This window comes from Alexandromys fortis, unplaced genomic scaffold (genome assembly GCF_014885135.2).
Source record: "Alexandromys fortis isolate MF-2015 unplaced genomic scaffold, M_Fortis_MF-2015_v1.1 scaffold_151, whole genome shotgun sequence".
NCBI classification, from domain to species: domain Eukaryota; kingdom Metazoa; phylum Chordata; class Mammalia; order Rodentia; family Cricetidae; genus Alexandromys; species Alexandromys fortis.
In genome coordinates this window covers 713906-740599 of record NW_026068043.1, presented here as the reverse complement: position 1 = coordinate 740599, position 26694 = coordinate 713906, and the positions used below count along the sequence as shown (strand labels likewise).

At 46.0% G+C, this 26694-nt stretch overlaps 1 protein-coding gene across 1 annotated transcript in view; it reads right to left on the bottom strand.

Annotated features, from left to right (window-relative positions):
* The window catches only part of Gtf2i (general transcription factor IIi), an 83125-nt gene that overhangs the window by 36420 nt on the left and 20011 nt on the right, over nucleotides 1-26694 (bottom strand). The window contains exons 4-12 of the mRNA XM_050166150.1: nucleotides 21241-21375; nucleotides 20092-20275; nucleotides 19949-19977; nucleotides 12777-12831; nucleotides 12369-12412; nucleotides 8967-9044; nucleotides 5935-5994; nucleotides 4024-4080; nucleotides 2141-2203 (exon numbers count right to left, since the gene is read on the bottom strand). Of these exons, the coding sequence (XP_050022107.1) occupies nucleotides 2141-2203; nucleotides 4024-4080; nucleotides 5935-5994; nucleotides 8967-9044; nucleotides 12369-12412; nucleotides 12777-12831; nucleotides 19949-19977; nucleotides 20092-20275; nucleotides 21241-21375 (705 nt within the window). The remainder of the gene's footprint in view (nucleotides 1-2140; nucleotides 2204-4023; nucleotides 4081-5934; nucleotides 5995-8966; nucleotides 9045-12368; nucleotides 12413-12776; nucleotides 12832-19948; nucleotides 19978-20091; nucleotides 20276-21240; nucleotides 21376-26694) is intronic.

Below are 26694 nucleotides of genomic sequence, written 5' to 3'. Positions count from 1 at the left end.
GAATTCACTTCATAAATAATCAATACAATCACTATACCAATTTCACGCCAGGTGTGGTGGCACACACCTTTAATCCCAGCACTCAGGAGGCAGAGGCCATTGGATCTATGTGAGTTTGAAGCCAGCCTGGTCTTCTGGTCTACATATGAATTTTTAGGTCATCCAGGGCAACATAGAGACTTTGTCTCAAAACAAACAAACAAACAAACAAAACCCCAAAATCCAGCTTGGTTCTCCCATCTAGTCCAAAAGCACCTACTTTTCTTAGCTCTATATAAGGAACAAAGTTGATTGTCTCATTTACATGCTCAAAATTTTCTAGGAATTAATTAGGGACTTTTTTAATTAAAAATTTATAGTTTGGGGCTGGAATGATGGCTCAGCAGTTAAGAGCACTGGCTGCTCTTCCAGAGGACCCGGGTTCAATCCTCAGCATCCACATGGCAGTAACTGTCTGTAACTCCAGCTCAAAGTGATCTGACTCCCTCAGACATAAATGCAGGCAAAACACCAACACACAATAATAAAAATAATTTTTTTGATGTATAATTTACTTATTTCTTCATTTATTGTATGTGCTCGGGGAGAGGTGCAGGAGGTGGGTCCTGGGGATTGAACAGAGGTCACCAGGCTTGGCGACAAGAGCCTTTACCAGGTGGGCCACCTCACCGGTCCCTAATAGGCTTTTAACTAATGGTGACAAAATTTCAACTCTTTAATTGACCACAAAGAATTCAAAGAAGCTTTCAGGTTAATAAAATTATGTGAATGAGGAAGACAAATCTATGCATTAATCTACTGAAATTGAAACATGAAGTATGAAAAGATTTCTTCTACCACGTGAAAGCCATCAAACTAGCGTACATCTTCAATACAATGGAGACACAATAGGACAGGTCACGGAGAGACAGAGAGAGGGAGACAGAGCACACCCAAGCTCCCAAACCAAGAAATGTTATGCTGTGGTTAGAAAAAAAAGAACTGCTAACTGTGTGGTGCTGGGGAGGTGGGGGGCACGAGCTAGGCAACAAAAGCCTGCATCATAATGCACCTCTATAAATTTGCAAAAACATATCCACACACACATGTGTATACAAAAGATTTGTCAGCAATGTCCTGCCACTGCCCCCTGACGAACGGGTAGGTCGGGGGGAACTTTAGCCCCTCGCGTCCAGTGCTGTACAAAAAGGCACGACACTGAGGGCACTCACAGAGGAGTCCTGGGAGACAAGGAGACTAAAGGGAAGGGAAGCCTGGATGGCAGTACAGCCATTAATCCCAGCGCTGGGGAACAAGCAGGCAGATCTCTAAGAGTTCAAGGCCAGCCTGGTCAAAAAGTCACTCCAGGACAGCAAGGCCTCATAGTGAGACTCTACTCTAGAATGAAAAAATGTTTTAAAAAATATTGAAGGCGCACGCCTTTAACCTCAGCACTCAGGAAGCAGAGGCAGATAGATCTCTCTGAATACAAGGTTGCCTGGTCTACACAGTAAGCAGGTCCCAGGCCAACCAGGGATACAATACACAGTGAGAGCCTGCCTCAAAACCAAAAATATAAGTTAGTAAGTATTAAGGTAATTCAGATAATGGAAATTATTTTAAATTTTATTTGCAACCATTGCTTCCAAACATTTTCAAAAGACAAATAAGTGGTATTGGGGGAGAGACTTTCTTTCAAATTTACTGACTCACCCAATATGATGGCATATGCCTATAGTCTTAGCTACTTGGGAAACTGAGGCAGGAGCTGAAACATTTTGAGGCCAATTTGGGCAACTTTCTCCTCCCTTCTACTGACTGAGATACTAGGACCTCCAGCTGTTCTTAAGTTTCTTCTACCATAACCCAAAAGGTCCTAGAATCTGCCTCTGTGTGTGGTCTAGGTTCGGATGTCTTCCCCTCACCCTCCTCAGTTACTACTGACAGAAAGCACAGTTTGCTCTACCTCCGGGCCAAGCCTCATTTGCACAGCTTAGATCTGCCACCCAGTACTCCCAGAGCAACTGGGGAGTCCTGCTGGGGCGTGGGCTGCTCTGTCCCCAGCTTCTTTCAGAATGGATGAGATGCAAACTCAGTGTGACCGTGACACAGATGCTCATGACCAGAAGGGAACTCTTGGATCAAGGCTGAAATAACTAACCTTCAATGGTCACCTCAACTTCAGGGTCCTCACTTGTTTCTGAAGGGACATGGTGAGTAGAATCTTGAAAAAAATATAAAATTCTAAAATGACATTCATTATTCAGCATGTTCCGTGTGTTCCAACACTTACTGTCTGGTGCTCCCAAAGAAGCCTACAATAAAATGCAACTGGCGTTTAAATTCATTTCATGTTCATTAAAAGTATTTGACCCTTGATTATAACTAGGGATAAAAGAAAACAAAATGTAGAGAACCGCTGGAAAATGTTAAGATAATACCAAGTTACCTGCATCAGTGGACCAAGAGCCCCGTGCTCTCGGAGGAATGTGGTTACAGCAAGCTCACAACTGTTTCCTTGCTATAGACGGAAGAGGCCAGCTAAAAACATGCTTCCTACAGCAGACACTAAGGCCTCTCTCCTTCCAGGAAGCCCACAAGTGGTTTATACCAGTAAATCAAAACACAACCAACTTTTTGCAAAGGAGACCTTCATATCAAGAGAGCTCCCGCTGGTACGAGGGCATGCGAGACTGGCTGGGATCGGGGTGACCACACAGAGCGTAGGTGCACAGGAAATGTTAGTGCTGAAAGCGCAGGCTGAGAGGTTAACTGATTTGCCAGAGATGATGTCTGCTGTTAGCACAGGAATAAAGGGCAGAACCCAAGCGCGCTCAGCTGTTAACACATCAACAGGAGTTCCCTTAGAAACGAGTCTCCAGAGACATAGTATGTGCTGACAGACTTGGGAAGCGGTGAAGCAGTCTAGGTGCTGGAGGAACCATGCAGGTTCTGTGCAGAGGCCTGTTGTTAGCAGGACCACCCACCCCAATGTAAGACCTGCCACGGAGGACAGCAGATCACCCCTGCAAGCCCAACAGGGTGCTTACCACACAGTCACATGTGAAGAACAGTTAAGTTAGCCCAAGTATTTCTGTTTCTGTTTTTCTATTTTGAGATAGGTCTCATCATGTAGCCCAGGCTGGCCTGGAACTCATGGGTGATCCTCCTGCTTCAGCCTCCCAAAGGCTGGGATAACAGGTGCGCGCTACCACACCCGGCTAGACATGAACTTTCTGAGAGAAATGTATTCCTATAGAAAGCCTACTTCTGCCGCTGAGTGTGTGCATAGATCAGCCCATGTCTTTGCTAGGATCACCCCTTCACTAGCCGGTAAAAGATGAAATCCGTGATTTCTTAAAACATGACAACAAACACAAGGAATAACCAGTTTCAGGATGAATTACCCCTGTGTTCTACAAACAGCAGTTAATGGAGGGAGACTGAATTAGAAACAAGAGACGAGGCCCTCGGAGGGCTACAAGCCCTCCATGAACCACACTCCAAGCACTCAGCAGGAGGCTCCCTGCAGGCTGGGCAGTTGGTCCTTCACACTCCTCAACCCTGTCCCTGGGAGAACTCAGTGGCTGAGTGGCAGCCATTCCCAGGGTAGCATACCGGTGAGAAGACAGAAAACTTCTCAGCCACAAACTTTATCTGTTGCCCTATGAACAAACTGGGGATGATAGGCTATGTTTTAAAATTAAGTAGAATACAACTAGGAACTATTTTAGTTCTTAAAATTTTGAAAAATAATAAATTAATTAATTTAATAAGATAAAACATGGGAGTTTTTTCTCCTCAATGTCCTTTCAACAAGGCAGGAGAAAGCTAAAACGAAACAAAACAACCCACTTATTTGGTATCGCCAAGGGCATCACTAACCATGACTGCCAGGCCCAGTGCCTGTTAGCACAGTGCAAGCCACCGCATGCCTCCTCTCTAAAAATGACAGTGCTGGCCATGAAGGCGCGAACACCATCATCTCATCTCCAAAGGACGTGCAACAGATATGGTAAAATGCAAGGTCCCTTCTTTCCTAACCTTCTGCTGGCACTTCCACTTCTGTTCCTTCGTTGCCTTCTGAAGAATGATGGCTCCCTAAAAAGAAAATGAACAATATATACTAAACCAGTAAAAAAAAAAAACTAGCAGTAAAAGAAGAAAAACTAGGTGACCATACAATTTAGTATAAATAAGCATACAAAAAGATTTAACTCAGTAATAAATTCAAACAATGTTTTCTAACTTAGAAAAACGTTTAACTGCTATTTGGAAGCTGAAAACTCGAAAGTGCAAACCCCCAGAAGAAACTCTGCAGGCTCGGGGTTTGGTATTAGTGCTGTCTCACATGCTACAATGCCGGGATGCTGGGGTCTGAGGAGCCTTACAGCCCAGGTACCATGCTCGTCGGGCAACAACTCACAAACAAAAACACCAAATCAGAACAAAGTCTGTCTTTCCTAGAGACTTAACAAGGTGTCAAAAAAACAAAACAAAACAAAACAAAACAAATGAAGTCAAGGCTTATTGTGTGTGGAATGTTCCTTCTTTTCCTTTCTACTATGATAGAAGCTACGGACACTATATCCCATAATTTAATCAAAGTTGTACTTTAACAGTCAAGTTAAAATTTTAGAGACTACTTTTAGTTTCAAAAGCATTTTAGTTCAGGAAATAACCTGCCTGCTTCTGGACATGGGGCATACATCCAGCCGCCTGTTGGGTCAGGCAGCCAGGAGAGCAGGTCATCCTACTACAGCAAGAGGACCAGGCACAGCACGAGCCACCAGCCAGGACACCAAACGGCCCATAGGATCCAGTGCACAGCTGCGCCCAAGTGCATCCTCAATCTCTAAGTGTCTAAGCTGGGGACAGGAAAAGAGGAGAAACACCATCGTGCATAAAGGAAAACAGACGCCGGCCGGCACAGGAGCCGTGGAGGGGAAGGCGGCAGGTCTCCTGACAGCTGTGCCCAGCGCACTCCAGCGTTAGGCTAAGGCCATCACCGGTACACTTGACCTGGAGCGTCTCAGAGCTCTGGCAGTGCCCACCTGAGGTGAGGGCCTCTGTGCCACCATGCTCTCACTGCCTCGGGATCACCCCACGGGCTCCGCAGTGGGAACTCACCGGAACTCACAGCTAGGGGCAGACTCTATTCAGAAGCCCACCTGTGAGCCACAGGCACACTGCGCTTCCGCTACACACGTTCTTATCATCCCTTTTCACTTTAACTTTTGCATTTACGGAGCTGTAACTTCTTTGTGTAAAGTCATAAGAAACAGATGTGCAACTAGAGCATGAGAGAAGGGAGAAGAGGCCAGCCGTTCCACAGGAGTGGCTGAGACAGCGAGGGCGGGTTAGCAAGGCTGCGCATGCACACTATGGCCCTGTGTGTCCTCTCTGCCCTACTAAAATCTACGAAAATGAGAGAGACCATTATATTTACATTATACAGTAAAGCTAAAGAAAATAAATCTCATGAGATCAAAGCCAGGAGGGATAAAGGAAAAGCCGTCACTAACAGACTATGAGTCTGGGAACACAGCACAAAAGCGACCCAAAAAGTCATTTAAAAGCACAGGGTTTACAAGTGATAGCCTGCAATCCTTCCCAAGCTAAGCATCACCGGGCCTTAGCACTACTCAGACGGCTAACCCAACAGTAACAGCCTGACTGCTGACTATGCTGATAAAGGTAGAAAGCGTACTTTACCTTCAATAGGAAAGTGTGTCATGTACCCATTTCGAGATTCATTACTAGATTCACAAAAGGGAAAATTGGTTTTGAAAAATTTTGCTTGTGAAGTTCATTTATGTTAAAAAAAAAAAAAGGCCAATACATTTTTTTCCTTTTCCATTCGGAAAAGTAATATAATTATCAAAACAGTCTGTCCAATATAAAGAAACAGCAAATACGAACAGGATGTGGGAGAGCAGAAGTGAAAGGCGATACCTTGCAAAGCCTTCGAAAGGGGGAGCTTTTCATCAACATCACCAGTTTCAGAAGGGCCTGCTTTGGGATACAAAGATAAGCTTCAAAAGGAATTTCAAAGCATATTGGTCATATTAGAGCAAATCTGGGTGAGGTATATGGGATGATGGCCTTTTTAGAAATAAAAAGAGGCAAAAAAAAAAAAGTGATGTTAGTCGATGGTCTTGATAGCTGATGGGGAAAGTGTGTTCAGGTATGTGTACACGGTTAAACTGAGGATGACCGACAATGACTGACAGGGATGGGATGGGAACGGCAGGTCTGATATGGAGGCTCAGTGTCTCAAACAGAAGTGCTCGCTACAGTAAAGGCTGATGCTGACTGCACATGCCTGCCTAGTGCTGGCTTCTTCCATTACAGGGATTCCTTAGCAAACTGCTAACCTCTCCCAGGCTTTCTGAAGAACACACATGATTAGTAAGCATCACCCACTGCAGAGGCACACACAACAAACCCCAGGCGGGATCGATGCACCTTCTGGACCGGCATACTTTTCATTAAGTTAACACAGTTTTTTCATTAGTAAACATATTTTGAAAATACATGAAAACAGGAGGATTACTTGGGAGAGAAAAACGGGACTTGGGTACACAAAGGGTAAAGAAGCAAAACAGAGACGCAGGGTTGTGGTCCAAATGTAACACACACACACACACATGAAGATGCCATAATGACAGTTACTTCACATAGCACAGCTACCGGCCACCACAAAGCCACAGATCTAGGCAACACATTTTCCAGTACAGGTACGTTTCCATCGTATGTGACAGTTACATGGAGCTCATGCTGACCTCTGACTTCTGACCTTGCTGCCTCCACCTCTAGAGTACTGGGGATGCGAGCGAGCTCCAGCACAGCCAGTCCGCTCGGTGCTGGGGACGGAAGCCAAGGCTTCTGACACACGAGGTGAACACTACCCACTGAGCTAAAGCCCAGAGACCCTAAAAAAGCTTCTCAGAATCAATCAATCTGAAGAAGCAAAGCACTACTTTCAATGGCTACTTCTTAACACAAATCAAATAAACACCAACCAGCCAGTCTCTAAGACCAGCATTCACGGCAGTATGGCGAATCCTGGGTTTGAGAACCTGGACTCATAGGAGAACCACAATAAAAGAAAACAGGAACACAAAGCACTATCTAAATACAAACCAGAACCGCCCAGAACAATGGTTCTCGACATTCCTAATGCTTCCACCCGCTAATATAGTTCCTCGTGTTGTGGTGACCCCAACTGTTACATTTATTTTCATTGCTATTTCATAGTATCAGTTTGCTACTGTTATGAATCGTAATGTAAATACATATGTTTTCCGATGGTCTTAGGTGACCCCTGAGAAAGGGTTGGTTATCCCCAAAGGGGTCACAACCCACAGGCTGAGAACCACTGTGTTTGAACAGTCTGCAATAGCACAGACGGAATTTCACAAAGACACCGACACATAGGACAAGCAAGTGACATGTTACAAAGGAGAGATACTGTAGGCCTGTGGGGCGGCTCAGGGGCAGAACACCTACTCGCCCAGCAGCTCAAGGCCCTGAGTTCAATCTCCAGCACAAAAAGGGGAATGTAGAAGAGAGGAAGAGAGAGGAAAAAGGGCAGAAAGAAAAAGGGAAAATACCCACAAGCCACTGCTCTATTGGCCTAGAGACTGGCAAACTTGTAGCTTAACTTCTTCAACTGCACTAAAGAAACCATCAGTTCAACGAGGACAACAAACAGGCAAACAGGAGGGGAGGCAAGAGGATCATCACACGTTCAAAACTATCCTCAGTGACGTGAGGACCCGAGGACAGCCTGAGACACGTGAGACCCTGACTCCACCCAGCCAAGCAAACCATGACTCTGCACAATGAATACACACTAATAAAAAATAATTAAGGCCAGGAGTAATGGCGCACGCCTTTAATCCCAGCACTCAGGAGGCAGACGCAGGAGGATCTTTAGGAGTCTGAGGCCAGCCTGGTCTACTTAATGAATACCCGGACAGCCAGAGCTATATAATAGAGACCGTTTCAAAAACTATCAAACAAATAAAATGTCACCTTCCAGGTGTGGGTCTTGAGGGTCCGTGTGCGTGGAGGGAGGGGCGTGGGGGACTTACACTCGCAGCAGGCGATGGAAATGATGTCAGTGAAGAAGATTGTAAAGGTGGGGTTATCTCACTTCAAAGGTCAGTCTACACATGAGCACGACACTAACAACCAAGTCTAGTTACTCGGCAAAATCTTAACTCGAAAACCATAAAAATGACCCTTATGATTAGTCTCAGCTTTTAGTCCTATACCACAGTCAGTAAACTGTCCCAAACTAACTACAGATACCATAAATATGGGGCCAGCAAGGCAGATTAAAGGGGTAAAGTCATACGCCACCAAGCCTAATGATCCAAGTTCAATCCCCAGGAGCCACACAGTGTAAGGAAAGAACCAGGACCAGCTGCCCCTTCACCTCCATACATGCAGGCACCCTACCCCCAGCTTTTTTTTTTTTTTTTTAAATGACTGTCACTGGCACTCAGCAGTACGTGTACACAGATATTTGCACACTTAACCGTCATGAAATATTATTCCGGGCATTTGTCAAACACTCCACATCCAATAAGGCTTATCACGTTGAAGAAAAATCAAGGTTACCAGGCAAGTGCACACGAGAACCCTGTGAAAACTCAAGACTGTTCACACTGACGAAGCCACTAACACAGCTCAGTGGTTTGAGGCAAGGTCTCGCTGGGGAGCTCTGGCTGGCCGTGGCCTCCTGAGTGCTGAGAAGGTAAGCACGTGCTACCAGGCCACGCTGGAACCGCTGAGACGAACCAGACTGACTACACAAGAGAAGTTGCCTCGGCTGCAGACTAGAACTCTCCATTCCCCTGACTGCAATGCTGCCATGGGAGCTCAGGACAGGCACTGCGGCAGGGACGGCCATTTACTCAGAGAGTGAAAGGCACCAGCAAGTGTCGGGAAGAAAGGCTGTGTTAAATAGTTGTTACCTTGAATGTTATACTGATAGTAATCTGGGTCTTCTGACTCTTCCTTCACTGTCACAGCGGCCATTTCCAGAGAAATGCCTACAAAACAAGTGACAGCCTCCAGTAGGTCACAGTTCCAGGGCACTGCACGGTAAAATCCTTACACGTTAAAGACTCTGAAAGGGCAAAGGCTTATTAGGTAGGTGTCAAAGGAAATCACCTGCAACCCAATCACGTCAAGGTTTCGGCAACTGATGGACAGACAGACCCAACCAACTGACCGATCTGAACAAACTGCACAGGAAAACTCAATGAGCTCCAAGGGAAAAGGTGAGCGGGAAGGAAGAAGCATGGCCACCTCGTCTTGCCCCGTCAGAACAAAGGAAATGTTAGAACACCGAGTACCAGTGGGCATGGCTGCCGGACTGCTCTCGGATGGGGACGGGAGAGTGAGGGCAGACTCCGCTGCCCCTGACAGACTCAAGTCCTGCAGTAGAGAAAGTCTCCAACATCCACACAAGCTGAGTGAGTTATGCTCTTACCTCCCAACATGCCTCACAACCATCTCACCACCTCACAGACCAACCCTAAGAGCTAACGCTAGAAACCCTAAGCAGAAACCTCACTGCAAAGCTTTGTTGACGTTAGGTTGGACAAATATTTTCTAGGTAAAAGGAAAATAAAAGTAAACCTTGTGTCTGGTTCAGAGAGGCGTACCTTTAGCACCAGCAGCGGGGAAGCCGAGGGGGAGTTAACAACAGCTCAAGCCACAGAGACATACTATCACTAAATAAAATAACACTAAAACAGAAATGGAGGAGGGGATTAAAAAAAAAAACTTTAACGAGCCGGGCTGTGGTAGCACATGCCTTTAATCCCAGGACTCAGGAGACAGAGGCAGGCAGATCTCTGAGTTCAAGGCCAGTCTGATCTAGAGAGTGAGTTCCAGAGCAGGCTCCAAAGCAACAGAGAAACCCTGCCTCAAATAAATAAACAAACAAACAAGTAAAAAAATCATAAAAAAATTCCACAATGACAGAGATGGAGAGATAGCTCAGAGGTTGGGAGCGTGTACTGCTCTTCCAAAGGTCACCTAGATTTGGCAGCTCTTAACACTGCACTCACATCTACAGAGACACACAAATAGACATACAATTGTATGTGCACTGGTGTTTTGCCTGCATGTGTGTCTCTGTGAGGGGAAGGTATTAGATGCCTTGGAACTGGAGTTACAGTTGAGCTGCCATGTGGGTGTTGAGAATAGAAGCTGGGTTCTCTGGAAAAGCAGCCAGTGTTCTTTATTTTTTTTTTTTTTTCCTTTTTCCACGGCCTATGCTTTTATTGGCTCTTACTGCCATTAGGAAGCCGTCCTTCTGGGGCTGCTTCTTTTTCCTTGACTCTGAAGAAAGTTCCTCTCGCAATGGCAGCCAGTGTTCTTAACTGCTAAACCATCTCTCCAGCTCCCATACAATTTTTAAAACAATAAATAAATAAATACTTTATACACACACACACACACACACACACACACCTTTAGAGATGGGTTTCTCTGTACAGAGCTGGCTGTCCTAAAACTTGCTCTGTAGCTTAGGCTATCCTGGAACTCACTGTATAGACCAGGCTGGCCTAGAACTCACAGATCTGCCTGCTCTGCCTCCTGAATGCTGAGATTAAAGGTATATGGCACAATCTCAGCTTTAAAAATTATTTCATTAAAAAAAAAAAAGGATGCCACAGAAAAATCCACTACCCTGAATTTGCTAACTTTGAAAATTAAGTTAAAAAAAATTGAGAAGCCATGAGACGTCAACCCTATAAAAAGAACTACAGGCAACTAGGGAATGCTGAGATCAGGAAGAAACAGTCTTCTCTGCTAACATCCACACAGAAGTGACATGACACACTCTGAGCAGGTTAGATTTAGGAGTGTGTGTGTGTGTGTGTGTGTGTGTGTGTGTAATAACAAAATAACAATATGACCTGAGTTCGACAGAAAGGCAGGGTATATGGGAGGGTTTAGAGGGAGGAGAGGGGAAGAAATGATGTCATTATAACCTCAAAAATAAAAAAAGTTTAAACAAATTAAATCAGACATGGTGGTGCACATCTTTAATCCCAGAACATGGAGGGGGAGAGGCAGGCAGTTCTCTGTGAGTTCAAGGCCATCCTGATCTACACAATGAGATCCAGGACAACCAGGGTTATATAGAGAGACCTTGTCTCAAAAGAAGCAAAGAAAAAGAAAAAAAAAATAAAGAAAATTAATCTTTAAAAAAACTACAACCTTAAAAGCATAGTAACCACAATTTATTATTTTTTGAGTTTCAAAGACACCATAAACAGATATAGAAAGACGGAACACAGGATATAAGAAACATTTGCAAGACCATATTCCTGACTTATATCCAAAAAATACTCAGAACTTGACAACTAGGGAATAAAAAAAAAAAAACAATACCCACTGGTTAAAAACGGAGCAACAGGAGCTGGGGAAGATACTCAATGAGAGAAGCACACAGCGGAAGACAGAGTTGGCATCCCAGAACCCACGTAAAGCTGGACATGGTGGTGCATGTCTCTCACATGAGATGGAAGGCAGAGAGCCCTGGAAACTCACAGTCAGAGAGCCTGGCCTGTGTGCAGCCAACGCCTCAGACCAACGCTTGAGGCTGTTGTCTGATGTCAACAGGCACGCCATGGCACACATGTCTGGTTCCATTCTCCCCCCCCCAACGGCACTGTCTGTCTCTCACCCCCCACACACACACATGCACACGCACACGGTAAAGAGGCAGAGAATTTACAGAGACATGTAATCAGGGAAGGCACAGGGATGGGTGATAACTACATGAAGAAAGGCTCAGCATCCCCTCCCGTGAGGAAATGACAAGTCACCCCACAGCGCAGCAGGGAGCTGGGGGAAAGCTCTCTGGATCTGGGTGCTTTCTACAGTCCTGAGCACCAGAACTCAGATAGCTCAGAACTCACTTAACAAGTGGGCCAAACTAGCCAATGCCCAGAACCTCAGCTGAGGGAGGCAAGGACAATAGGATTGAGCTAAGAGACCTGGCCCAGGTCGAGACCCTGCCTCAAAGGACTAGTTAGAGCAGAAGACACAGGATGCCCTCTCCTGGTCTTGAAGCATGCACAGGCACACGACCTCCCGCTCCCACCATGCATACAAATATACCATAGTCATACAAGCACATGCACAAAATTAAGCATTAATTACAAATAAAATCTTATGGGTCCCCTCTGCAATGAAACTAGGTAGAGTTACACATGCCTGTAATAGTAGCATTAGCAAGGCCAAGGCAGGAGGCTCCTAAGAGACACAATAACTAGCGACTCTGAAAATATCACCTCCTCAACTAAGGAAAGCACCTTCTTTGTGTAACAGATCCGAAGAGCACTAGTACATACCAGAGTCTTCTGTGGGCTCAGTTTTCACTTTGATGGGGCCACAGCTGAAAGGAGGAACACATTCAGATCACAGGATGCAACTGTGAGGGACGGCCACTCACACAGTCGTCAACAGCTTCCCCGATGGCCAGCCTCACGGAAGGAGCACCACTGTGCACAGCTACCGAGTCAAACCTACAATCCTGATGTCACACGCCCGTAATGGCAGCACTCAGGGGGCTGAGGCAGGATTATTCCAATATGAGACTACCCTGGGCTATTAGAAAGTAAGGCTGTTTCTCAAAAACAAAATTTTTATAACCAAGTGTTCAGCTATACAGTGCAGTCCGGATGTGGGGCACGTGTCTATCTGCTATTTTGGTAACTCCAGGGCACGTGGCACAACAGTGCCAGCGAGGGATGGTTTACCTTCCACCAGGCGACAGGATGGTCCTCTCAGTATCTGATGCCATCATTCGGCCACCTACAAACAAAAGCAAATTACATTCAGGTTTAACAACATTTTAAGCAGGGTTAATATTTTAATATTCCCAAACAATCCCCCCCACCTATTTGTTTTGATTTTGTTTATGAAACAGGGTTTCCTCTGTGTAATAGCTCTGGCGATCCTGGAAATCTGATTTGTTGACCAGGCTGGCCTCGAACTCAAGAGAGATCTGGCTGCCTCTGCCTCCCAACTGCTGGGATTAAAGGTGTGCGCCACCACACTGCAGCCCACATCCAACTCCTTTTGTTGTTGCTGGTTTTGTATCTTAGATAGGGTTCTGTAACCCAGGCTGACCTTCAACTCTCAACTATCTCTCACCTCACACAGCGCAGGGATTACAGGCTCAAGCTACTATGGACCTGGCTTGTGGGAGATTCAAGGTGGGGTTGAGAGGATCTGGAGGAGAAACATGCAAACAGACAGCCTCTAAACGCCTTCATCCACTTTTCACTTCACACACACAAAAGTGTGGGGCTTTGGTGAGCTCTGACAGAAGTGTTCACAGCACAATGATCAGTGGTCCAACTTGTATTACTCTTTGAAAGCTGAATTAAAAGAACTGTCAGCTGTGGGGCACGAGTCTCCAATCCTAGCTCTCGGGAGGCAGAGCCAGGTAGATCTCTGTGAGTTCAAGGCCACCCTAGTTATACAGGGTGAGTTCCAGGATGGTCAGGGCTACACAGAGAAACCCCATCTTGAAACTCCCCCTGCCCAAAACAGAATTGTCTTGCCAGGCTAGGAGGCACACAGGGAAATCAAGCACTAGAGATGCTGAGAGGAACTAAAGTTCAAAACCAGTCTTGACTACACAGCAAAGCCCTGTCCCACCTTTGCAAAACACGCTGGTCTCGTGGCTCAGCAGGGGACCCTTTACCTAGCCTGTACAAGCCCCTGGCGTGCATCACCAGCACTGAGGAGAGAGACTGGTGGGGTTAGACCTTCAATCAACCTTACACAGCCCTTCCTAAGGGAGCCAAGTATCTATATAATCCAAATTTCCTTACCTTAGGAATAAGTAAACACATGTTCTATCTACATATAACATGACACAACATGGACAAGGGAACTGCCCGTGGAGAGCACATGGGAGGTAAAAATAGGAGGTCTGCTCTGAGTTTGGCAACAGCCTGGTCTATATCAAAAGATCCAGGCCACCCAGGAAGCAAGTCTTAACAAGCAAAGGCTGGGAGTAACAGCGTGCCTGTAATCCTAGCACTTAAGAGGAAGAGGCAGGCAGATCCCTGTGAATCCCAGGCCAACCAGGGCTACATAGAGAGTCTCCAACAGTTTTAAAGTGTGTGTGTGGTGGGGTCGCAGGAGGACTTGCACACAATACCAAAGTAAAATGAGAACCAACTATTACTATACAAAGCACAGGTAATTTCAAGGTAAGCCAAACAAAAGAATACACATGTTAACATTCTATTCATGTGAAAATCTGGAAATGTTGGGGCTGGAGAGATGGCTCAACGGGCAAGAACAGTTGCTGCTCTTGTAGGACCTGGGCTTGGTTCCCAGCATCCATATGATGGCTCACAACCTCACAACCATCCAAAACTCCAGTTCCAAAGGAACTGACTCTGTTCTAACTTCTGGGCACCAGGCATGCACGTGACATACCTATGTACACGCAAGCAAATCTGGAAATTCCAGTAAGCCTACAGGGACAGGAAAAGACTCAAGAAGAGCTTGAGGGTACAGCAGGCAGGAGCCATGAGGAATGGGGCTGACGTGGTAACGGATCACATGGCACACATGGGTCCACACTGATCACAATGTGTGCGAATGAATCTGTAGTTCACTGCATGTCAATTTACTCCTCAAGTCAGGAAGTAAGAGGCCCTTCATTTTGTTTTAGCTTCACTGTGGACTGAATCTATGTCCCCTCTCAAGTGCTCTGCCTATGAGGACCAAAAGAACTCCACCCTGAACTCTGGTCTCCAGCTCTCTTTTCATATTTTAGCTTGTTTTGTTTTTGAGACAGGATCTCACTATGCGATTCTGGCTAGTCTGGAAATTACTCTATAGACCAGGCTGGCTTTAAACTCACCTGCCTCTGCCTCCTGAGTGATGCCCAGCCCTCCTTTGGCTTTTAAGAATGTATTTACTGATGTGTGTGAGTATTGGGAGGCAGGTGGCATGTATGCACCTCAGTGTGGAGGTCAGAGGACAATGTGCAAGAGCTCATTCTGACCTTCCACTGTGAGAGTCCTGAGGATAGAGCTCAGACCATCCAACTTGTCTGCAAAAGCCTTTATCCACAATCTCTTGTGCCCTGGTTTTACCCTATTTTGGTACCTATTCCACAAAGTTGCTGAAGCTGGCAATGGATTCACCCTACAGGCCACAGCAAGAAAGAACCTCCCTGCCTCACTGCTCTAACATGAACATATACCCAACTCCAAAAGAACTGGTTTTTAATTCAGTGAGATCCCTAGGTGGGCATGGTGGCACTTCTGTAACCACAACACTAAGGAGACTGAGGCAGAAGGACCATAAGCTAAGGTCATCAGATGCTATATTAAAAGTTTTTTATAAAAAAAAAAAAAAAAAAAAAAAAACCAAAGAAATAACTGGTACACCCCCCATAGCTGAGAATAAGTTATACACTTTGTTTATTTGTAAAAATAAACTTATTTTAGCCAGGCATGATAGCATATGACTTTAATCCTAGCACTCCAGAGGCAGAGGCAGGCAGATCTCTATGAGTTCAAATCCAGCTTGATCTACAGATCTAGTTCCTGGTTGCCCAGGAGGTTGCAACAGGAGGATCTTAACTTTATAGAACAAGAATGTCCCTAAATAAGCTTCCAGATACATAAACAAATAGGTAAACACCCAGACCCAAAATAAACAAATTCAATTATTTTTTTAAATAAAGTGTAGCGCAATAGAGGTCGACACTTGATTGTTAACCTGTGTCCTCCACATGTGTGTACACACACCTAGATACACCCGATACAAAGACAAACACACATATACACAACACACATAGAAAATAAAAAAAACCCAGGGACTGGATATGTAAATCACTGACACACCATGTGCTTAACATGCTCAAGATCTTGGGGTTGATTGCAAAGACTAAAATTTAATTAACTCAGTAATTTAACTGACTACTTCCATTATTTTAAGTAAAAGACTGATCACAAAAAAGATCACTCATAACAAAAGCCCAGAGTAGCCACACCACAATGAACACAAACACAAGCTCAAGTCACCCACAATAAATGCCAACCCCCGGCCTCTCCTGTATGAATGAGTGCCTCTCCAAGTGCACAATGGGAGGTCAGAGGACACCTTCCTGAGGCAGGGTCTCTCTCCTCTTTTTTTTTTCTGATGCTCTGTGTACTCAGGACCACTGGGCTCACAAGCTTCCGGAGTTTCGTTTCACAGCAAAGCGCATTCCTAACACACACAGCTACTGATGCAGGTCCCGGGGATGCAGCTCAGGTCTCAGGCCTGGCAGTGTATTGGTGTGGGCCCCAGGGACGCGGCTCGGGTCTCAGGCCTGGCAGCGTGTGTCTTTTACTTGCCAAGCTGTCCTGCAGACTGTCTGGGCCACTTCGGTGGCCACAATCTAAACTTTAAACATAACAAATACTCTGAATTTTCCTTTATGTAGTCAGTGCTGACCTCAAACTTTCCATCCTCCTGCCTCAGCTACCTGAGCGCTGGGATAACAGGCCTGTGCCACAACTCTGCTTCTTTCTCAATCTGAAAGAGGACCTCACACATTGATGCCTTCATCAATAATGGTCAAAGAGGAATGTCCGCCTAACATGGAGAACAACGTGGAGGTGACAGACTGTTCTCTCCTAAGATGGGCATCAAGGTGACATCTACTAAAGGCCACTATTATTCAGTGCTAACCCTAACCAGATCAAAAGAGTAAAGAACAAAAGCCATACTGTGGCAGGAAGGAGAGGGACACTCTCCACTCGCACATCTGCTGTGAAGAAAACAGAAATAGAGTTAGGGTCAGCTGACTTCCAGCAAAGTTACCAAGACAACACAGAGAGAAAGAGAATGCACTCTTCACTGACTGCTTCTGGTGGAGACCCAGATGCAAAGACACATTTATGCCTTTACATTCTGTAATATACAAACCCAAAATAGACTGTAGATCTGGGAGGCGTCGCTCCGTGGAGCATGTGACTGGTGCTGACACCCTGGCTTCCACTCCTAGCACCCCTGGGAATGGAAGACTACAGACTGGAATCGAGGAGCTAAAACCCGAACACTGGGAGAAGGACCCTTGCAGGGCAAACGTCCAGGCCCCACGTTTGCTGATGTTTTCCTTTGCTGCATCGCAGCACGAGTGCTGAGCAAGCACTGTGGACTGCATCACCTCCCAGCACCCACACGACAGCTTGCCAGAGAAGAAAGCCATCCGGAGCACAAGTGACAAAAGACGGGAAATCATTTCCTTGAAATGTTAAGACTAGGCCCTGTGAGAGAGCTGGCAACATTTGCTGCCGGCCTGCCAGCCCAAGTTTGCCCCCTAGGAGTCATACAATGGACAGAACTAACTCCTGCAGGATGCCCTCTAACCTCCACCTTGTGCTGGAGCACACGTGCCCTCCCTACCAAGAAATAAATTTAAAAAATTTTTTTTCTTATGTAAAACTAGGCACTAGGGGAGACAGTTAAATAGCTTAAGGACCTGGAACACAAGCATGGAAGACCTGAGTTTGGATTCCCTGTACCCTCATAAAAGCAGGAGCTAAAGCAAGGTAGAGCCTGGAGTTCACTGGCCAGCTGGTGAGCACCAGGGTCAGTGAGAGACTCTGTCTCAAATGCAAGGTTGAGAATGATGGTGGACTAATCCAGCATCAACTAATTCTGGCATCTGCACAAACACATGCATACACAAGTACCCAGAAGTATATGTGCTGCCAACACACAGAAAGTAAAAGTGGTGTTGCATGCCTTTAAAAGGGGAGGAGAGGCAAGCAGATCTCTGAGTTCGAGGCCAGCCTGGTCTACAGAGGGAATTCAGGACAGCCAGGGCTATACAGAAAACCCTGCCTCGAAAAACCAACAAACAAACAAACAAAAAAAAAAAAAAAAAACTGAAGTACCAAGCAAATGGGCTGAAGAGATGGCTCAGTGGTTAAAAGCCCTGGTGAGTTCAATTCCCAGCACCTACAAGGGGACTGACTCACAACCAAGGTAATTCTAATCCCAGGGAACCTGATGCCTTCTTCTGGCCTCCTTGGGCACCAGACACCAGGTGATGTGGAGAATGTGGTTGATAAGCATGCAGGCATTCATACACATAAACTAATAAAAAATCAAATTTAAAAAAAAATCTATCAAGCAAGAACAAAGACAATTCACAGGACTGGAAAAAATTCTTGTCAGCTACCTGTCTACTAAGGACTTTCATTGAGATTGCACACTGGGGACTGGAGAGATGGCTCAGCGGTTTGGAATGCTGGCTGCTCTTCCAGAGGACCTGGGTTCAAGTCCCAGCACCCACATGGCGGCTCACAACTATCTATAACTGTTCCAGGGGATCTGCCACCTTCACACAGATATACATGTGCGCAGAGAACCAATGTACATAAAATACAAATAAGAATTATTAAAAAAACAAAAACCAAAAAAACAACGCACATTGATAACCTGGCAGTGGTGGCACACACCTTTAATCCCAGCAGTCGGGAGGCAGAGACAGTTGGATCTCTGGGAGTGTGAGGGCAGCCTGGTCTACAGAGTGAGTTCCAGGACAGTCAGGGCTACACAGAGAAACCCTGTGGGGGGGGGGGGGGNGACGGCGGGGGGGGGGGGGGGGGGGGGGGGGAGGAACGCACAGTGAGTTCATCATGGTGGTGTCACCTATATTCCTGGCACCAGGGGAAGGTTGGAAGTCTGTGACTGCGAGGCCACTTTGGCTCAAAATGACCAAACAAGAAACAATTGTTGCTGTTTTCCCAGTGCTGGACACTGAACTCAGTCTCACACACTTGAGCCAAGACTGTGCCACAGCTGGGTCCTCAAATGGTTATAGACTGTACATTTATTAAAAATCATATATTCTACACTTAAAACAGGTGAATTTAATATCAATTACACCTTAATAAAACTGACCAAATTAATTTTTTTGTTGCTGTTTTACAGAAAATATGTGTAAGTCAGACGTGGTTACACGTGCCTAGCAGGAAGATCAGGCATCTGAGGCCAGCCTGGGCTTCACAACGTGTCCAAGGCCAAACTGGCTATCTCTGATCTTTTATTAGAAAATAGGAAAAATGGCTGTGTGTGTATGTGTGGACGTGTATGTGCATGAGCACGTGTGCACTCTCAGGCATACTCGTACATACTCATCCATGTGTTTTCTCTGTCATCTTTATATGGTAGAAAGGTCTCCTGTGGACTGAGTGTCACCTTTAAGAGGTGTCAAGTAGGGGCCAGAGACTCACTCCAGGGGTTAAGAGTGCATGCTGTTCTTGCCAGGGACCTGAGTTCAGGTCCCAGCAGCCACAACAGGCGGCTCACAACTGCCTGGAACTCCAGCTCCAGGGAATATGATGCCCTCTTTTGGCCTTCATGGATAAACACACACACATATATACATAAAAATAAAACTTTAAACACACATACATACACATACAACAAAACATGGAATCTCAACTAGACCCGGCTTGAAGGAACAACTGTCTTGTTTTGTCCTAATTAAGCAGAATGGCCAGATTCCCCTAGAGGAAGTCCTGCTACAGTCGTCCTCCACTTCTCGGGGATGCGCTTGTATATGGATGGTGTATTCTGGTGGTGGTCACTTGATAGTCACTGACATCTCCTAATACATGAGCAACACTCAAAGGTATCATGCTATATTCAGAGGTGAACACACTCCTGTGTTCTACTACCCTGCCTCTCCAGTGACACCAGGTCAACCAAATTACTCTTAGGATTGGTGAAGAAGACAGACCCAGTAAATGGACACATGAAACACCACGTGACTCCGTGTATTCACCTCATGAGCCGCCACAGGTTGTTCACGAACCCTGACTCAAAAATGTCTTACATCACAGACTCAAAATCAAAAACCCAGCAGGCTACCATGTAAACAAAGGAATGTACTCACCAAGGAGTTTCTTCGGCTCCAGGAAAGGTCTGTATGAAAACAAAATACAAAACCATGCATTAGCAGCAACACAAACAGCATCTGGATTAAACAGTCAACACGTGTGAACAAACATGTGGGCAACACAGGAGAAAGCATCTCACCTCTTAATGATGAATGAGATCCCTGCCTTGTTCTCCAGAATCCACTTCAAAGTTGCAAGGTCGTAATGTTCAGGGTGCTTGAAGGCAATGCCCTCAGGGAGCCCTTGCACCACCACAGCCGACTGGTCACGTAGCATCTTCTCGTAGGGCACAGGGACCACTGTGGACTTGCCTAAAGCTTTTCCTTGGGGAGAAAAACACGGAATCAGCATGCCCAGGGTCACAGTTAAAAACTGAATCACGGGGCTGGAGAGATGGCTCAGTGGTTAAGAGCACCACCTGCTCTTCCAAAGGTCCTGAGTTCAATTCCCAGCAACTACATGGTGGCTCACAACCATCTATAATGAGATCTGGTGCCCTCTTCTGGCCTGTAGGCAGAGTATACTGAGAATACTGTATATATACATAATAAATAAATAAATCTTAAAAAAAAAAAACTGAATCACTGCGGCTGGGAAGATAACTCGGTATCTAAAGTGATGGCCATTTAACCATAAGGACCCAAATGTGGATCTCCAGCACCCACAAAAAAAGTAGGGCAGGGTAGGCTCACTGTAATCCCAGTGTTGAAAAAAAGGAATCGTGGGGTTCACTAGCTACCCAGTGCATGCAATCAGTGAGCTCCAGCTTTGGAACTGGGCAGTGGTGGTGCACGCCTTTAATCCTCTCAGGAAGCAGAGGAAGTTTGAGGCCAGCCAGAGCTACGCAGGAGAGAGGGCTCAGTGGCTAAAAACACTGCTCTTCCAGAGGACCTGAGTTTGATTCCTAGCACCCACATTGCAACTGTTGTTTTCTTTTTCTTTTTTTTTTTTTTTTTTGGTTTTTCTTTTGTTTCGTTTTGAACTCTTTGGGAGCCTGCCTCCCAGCTCCCAAATAAACAGAGGCCTATTCTTACTTATAAATGCCCAGACTTAGCTTGACTTGCTTTTAGCTGCCTAGCAGAGGAGACACAAACTATTGCACAAACCTGAGTTTGATCTCCCAACCCACATAAAGTGCAAGGTGAACCAACTCCACCAAGTTGTCCTGACCGACCCACAAAAGCACTCACACCCACAAACGCACACTGTATGTACACAGAAACACAATGTTTTTAAAAGACGATAATACCATTATATAATGTATTTTTCTCAAATTGTAGAGCTTTACCATAGCAAAAACAGAAATAATCCTCCACCGTTTTTCTGAGTGTTTCAATTTCGACAGCATCCACACTCATCCGATTCGCCTGGCTTGTAGCTTTCATCTTATGCATCTCTGCAGCCTTTTCTTCTTCTTCAACACCTGTAAAATAATCAGGGGGGCAAAGGCTCATATCCACTGTCCCGGTTTGTGTCTCTGCTGCTGGAATAGACACCATCATGGAAGGGAAGAACTCATCGGCTTACAGCCAGCTGACAGCGTCATCAACGGAAGCCACAGCAGAGGCCATGGGAGGGACAGCGCGCTCACTTGCTTCTCGGCCTGGACCACCTGCTCAGGGCGGCACCGCCCGCAGTAGTCTGAGCCTCCCATATTAGTCATCAATTAAGAAAATGCCCCTACAGACAGATATGGCCACAAGGCAATCTGCTAGGGGCAGTTACTCAATTGAGGTTCCCTCTTCCTGGGCAACTGGTCAGGATCAAGTTGACACAAATTAGCCAGCACAGCCATCTCTTTACTACTTGGCCTTTAGTGAGAGTATTTTTATTATGCCTTTTTCTTCCTTCCCTTCTGCCTCCCGGCCTCCATTCTGAGCTAAGATATCACAAAACCACCTAGTTCTGCCTCATTGTAGCCTATGGAGCCGCCAACGGTCCCAAAATCTCAGCCGTCCTCTAAGTGCTGGGTTTACAGGCATGGCCCACCATGCCCTGGCTCTATACTCTAATTTGTTATAAAAATTTAAGTGGAAAAAGAAATGAGGGGAAATTTTAAAAACAAAAACTTAGAGCTGGGCATGGGAATGCACGCCTTTAGTCCCAGCACTTGTGATGCAGAGGCAGGCGGATCTCTGGGATTTCGAGGTCAGCCTGGTCTACAAAGTCAGTTTCAGAGCAGCCAGGGCTCTGTTACACAAGAGAAACCCTGTCTTGAAAAGTCAAAAATAAATAAATAAATAGATAATGATAATAAAATAAAAACTTAGCTGGGCGAGGTGCCTTATACCTGCAATCCCAGCAAGTGGGGAGGCTGAGGCAGGAAGACAGGATAAATTCCCAGCACCCATATGGTAGCTTAAAACCCTGGGAAATACCTGTTCCAGGGAATCCAGTACCTTCTCCTGGGCTGTGTGGGTGCGGCATGTAAGTGGTACATGGACACAAAGACAGACAAGAAAACGCATACACATAAAATAAAAGCAAATTCATCTTTAAAAGAAAAAAAGATTTGGCAGTCAGCCGTGACACTACACGAGACCATAGCGCAAGAAAACAGAGGGCTGGGAACATAGCTCTCGGTGCCAATCATGCACGGAGCGCTGGGTTCAGTCTCCAGCGCTCCTGTATGATCCAGTATCTAAATGGGCAGTGGGGAAAGAGAGAACCCAGGACCTTATTTTTTGTAGGTTTTTTTTGTTGTTGTTGTTTTGTTTTGTTTTGTTTGTTTTACAAGACAGGGTTTCCCGGTAGCTATGGAGCCAGTCCTGGAACTCTACAGACCAGGCTCATCTGGAACTAACAGAGATCTGCCTGCCTCGGCTTCTGGAGTGCTGGAATTAAAGGTGTGCACCACCACCGCCCAGCCACCAGGACCCTATGAAATACCCAGCTTGGACTCCTAGCCTTAGGCTTCTCCTGTTGCAAAAGCAAAAAGTTCTTACTTTCCTGTTCTCAAGAAGATAAAAAGGGCTTAAGTTAATCTGGTGACGTCAAGACAGGCCACCTGCGCACCTGCAGTGACTCCTAGGAGAGTGCGGGATCCAGGGTCACTGTTCCCAATGCTGCCTTTTCACCTCTGAAACCCACCACGAGGCCTGCCTGCCCTTGGCCTGCTCACAATGGCCAAGAGCTATCCAGAGATCAGAGGACAGTCACCCTCTGCCCCACCAGAGAGAGTTTCAGACCTCTGTGACTACTTTCTATGTTTCAGGCTCTACTTGTTGCGACCATGAACCCTTGGCCTCATGGCTGTACAGTGAGATCTAATAAGGAAGGTGGATCTGAAAAAACGCAGGCCCAGTGTGTGCCTGAAACCTTGACGGCCAAGTCTAAAAGGACCCATGAGCTGCATGGAACTTGTCTCGGTTAGATGACTAGACACCATGTCACAGGTGTGAAACTCGCACTACCAGGAGCTGTCACCCCAAAGGCCTTCCGCCTGCCCATCTGGAGATCAGACAGGAATGTGACAGGAACCAGAGACAAGCCTATGTTGGAGGACCAACCCGCCTGTGAGCCGCGGCTGAAAATGGGCTACAGTCCTGGTCTGTGAAGTTTCAGAGGGAAACTGGAGAGAGAATCTGTGGCTCGCCAGGCATGGCGGCACACACCTATAACCCCAGTAAATGGGGCTGCAAACGCCTGTCACAGCTTATGTGCGTTCATCAAGCGTTCTGAGCACTGGTGGCATCAAAAACATCTCGGAAAGTGGAGCTAAAGGAGACCTCAGCCTAAGTCTCCATGGCCAAAGGACAGTATGACCCCCAAGAAAGACTAAAGATGGAACTGGGAGCTGGCGGGAGAGCTGCACAGGTAGGTGTGGTAATCCTACTAAGTCTGGCCTCTCCATGGGACCGGCTGCTCCCTACTGACAGACTGGCCATGCCTATCCAAATGGACGAGGGATACAGGGAGGGAATAGGCAACCCATACTCAAGACTTTGGTTTCTTTCCTCTCTACCTCACTACAAAGGGGGCAAACTGGTTCCAAGATTCTTCGAAGGTTACCCCTCAGCTGCCTCTCACATGGAGAATTAGACCCGCAGAGCTCTTGTCAGAAGGCAAGGACCCAATATCCCCTGGGGTGTTCCCCCTGCAGTATGGACACACCACATCCACAGTCTTCTTATTAGCACAGATAAGACAGGGTGTGACAGGCTTCCCAGCAGTTGGTCACCCCAAGCCTAGTCAGGGCTCAGGTTAGACATACATTCAGGCAGACACTTCTATCAGCTGGCTCCTCCTTTTGATCACAGGTGTTTACTACCTGTGGTAGCATGAATAAGAATGGCCCTCATAGAGCCATATGATTGAAAGCTTAGTTCCCAATTGTGGAACTGTCTAGGAAGGATTAGGAGGTGTGGTCACATTAGGACATTAGAGGTGTGTCATTAGGAGTGGGCTTTGAAGTTGCAAAATCCCACGTCAGACCAGGGCCCAGTCTCAGTCAGTCAGTCAGTCCATACCTCCTCCAGCACTGCCTGCAGCTTGCAGATAAGATATTCACTCACAGCTGCTGCTCCAATGCCTGCCTGCAGCATGCATGCAGCCACACATCCAGCCATGTTGATCATGGACTAACCCTCTGAAACTCTACAAACCCCCAATTAAATGTATAAGCTGCCTTGGTCATGGTGTTTCATCACTGAAGAAAAAAATAAAAACCTAGTAACTAAGACAGTACAACTCACTCATGACCCTATAACAGATGCTAAAAGGGAAGCTTATCAACACCCATCCCAATGAAAGACTTAACAGGTGAGAAGACTCGTCTGGAAAAATCTACGCTGGCTAGAAAGAGGTCAGACAGGGACTTTGGGTTTAGCTAGCTGTCCTCGGACTCACAGTGTAAAGCATTTGGTTCAGTTTTACAGAGGAACAAACACCTTTTGTGTATTTGGGTCATTGAGACCTAAAGCAGTTATGGCAGATCACTCTTTGTATCATATAAAGACTGCCTTGCCTTTCTGTACGGTTTACCTGGGAACATAGTTTGACGGTACGCATGTGCACAGGAACTACTGATTTACCATTTAGGAAGTCTGAGTTCAATGTGTTTTATTAAGGTGGTGCTACGTAGCACTATCTTCCAAGCCAAAAACTGCCATGACGTCCGCTGTAGCAACCTGAAAAGACTGTCACAGCCAGACCTGACTGCTCACTGGTTAAGTTATTTGTCTCACAGACAGCTGGATGCTGTTCCAGAAAAGAAAGCTGGGAAACTTAAGCAAATTACAAGAGTCTGAACAAGTTATAAAAGGTAAAGAAAAGGTCAAAACGTTGATGTCAAACCTCTGCTTGCTGCTAAACCCCAGCAGAATATTGGTCTACTCTTGGTAATAATTACAAGGACTGGCTTACAGAACCAAACTTATCTGTTTCATTTTTGCCCAAGCTTTATCTAAATATTTCACAAGAGTTAAAAGGACCAGACTGGTGTGATTCCTTCTGGGTTTTCAACAGCCACATTTAGAGACTATACTAAGGTGGTCAGAAGGACCAAAGGGAGACATTTTTCCTCTTGCTTTCCAAAGTCAAAGAGATCCCAGGTCTAGGTCAAAATATCCTGTAATTGAGGGTAGTTACAGCTGGGCAGAGTAATGCACACCTTTAATTCCAGCACTGGGAGGCAGAGGCAGGCCTGGTGTTTGTGTAGTCGCCTGCTCTCTTGCTCAGTGAGGTCAGGAGACCCTACCTGGAAAGCTGTAACCAGTGTCCAGTCTACAAAGAGGAAGGTCAATACAGATTGCCCAAGCCAAGCCATGGTCAAGCCAGGCCTTTGACTCTCCTCACACAGATGGGATAACTGCTCATAGGCAGAAGTTCCTCTCAAGCCCAATTTGATCCTGCGGACCAGATCCTCAGGTGACCTTAACAACAAAAATATATAAATGTGATTAATGTTGGCTACCTATGTGGTCTTTATCACCCAAGCAGAAAAGTATAGCCAAGGAATAGACTAATTAGCATGTTTTGTTTTGTTTTGTTTTTTCAAGATAGGGTTTCTCTGTGTAGCCCTCCAGAATTAAAGGCATGTGCCACTACCACCCACTGGCATGTTTCTTTAACGGTATAAGGAATCACATTCCCTGGGCATTAGGATTAAAGCCATTGAGATGTTATTTTTGTTTTCATTGAGATGTTATTTAGGCAACTATTTCTTTCTAATGACTTCCTTCTTGAGAAGAATGCTACTCAGATAATGGGATATCATGAGCTTAGTTCACTTCACCACTGCAGAGCCCACCTGCAGCCCAAAGAGACAGACCACTATTGTTCCTTCTGCAGAAGCTATAGGGAAAAGGCCTCACACTGTGATGCTAGCCACCCCAACAGTTACCAAAGTATTGAAAGCAGATCCTGTACCCATCTCAAGACCAGCCTGGATGGTTGCTAGTAGGATACAGGACTTCACTAGGAACAACTGTCCTAGCTGGGCTACAATGTACTACATTCTCTTCTCTACTCCCTCTGCTCCTACAGTTGGTCCTGAAGATGGAGATTAAGACACTGCCCGCCACAATGTTGCCACACCTGAACCTTCCCAAGAGTCACCAAGTTAAGAGTGTTCTTTCTTCTGGCCCTGCATCCCAGACGTCACCATGAGGCAGCTAGAGACCATCACTCTGTCCACCAAGAGCAGGGAGGGAGAAACGAGGAAGGTTAGACGAACATAGGTAGGCAGGTCCTGAGATGCTGGGTCCTTGTACCCAGAAGACGACTGCAGAGAAACGTGGGG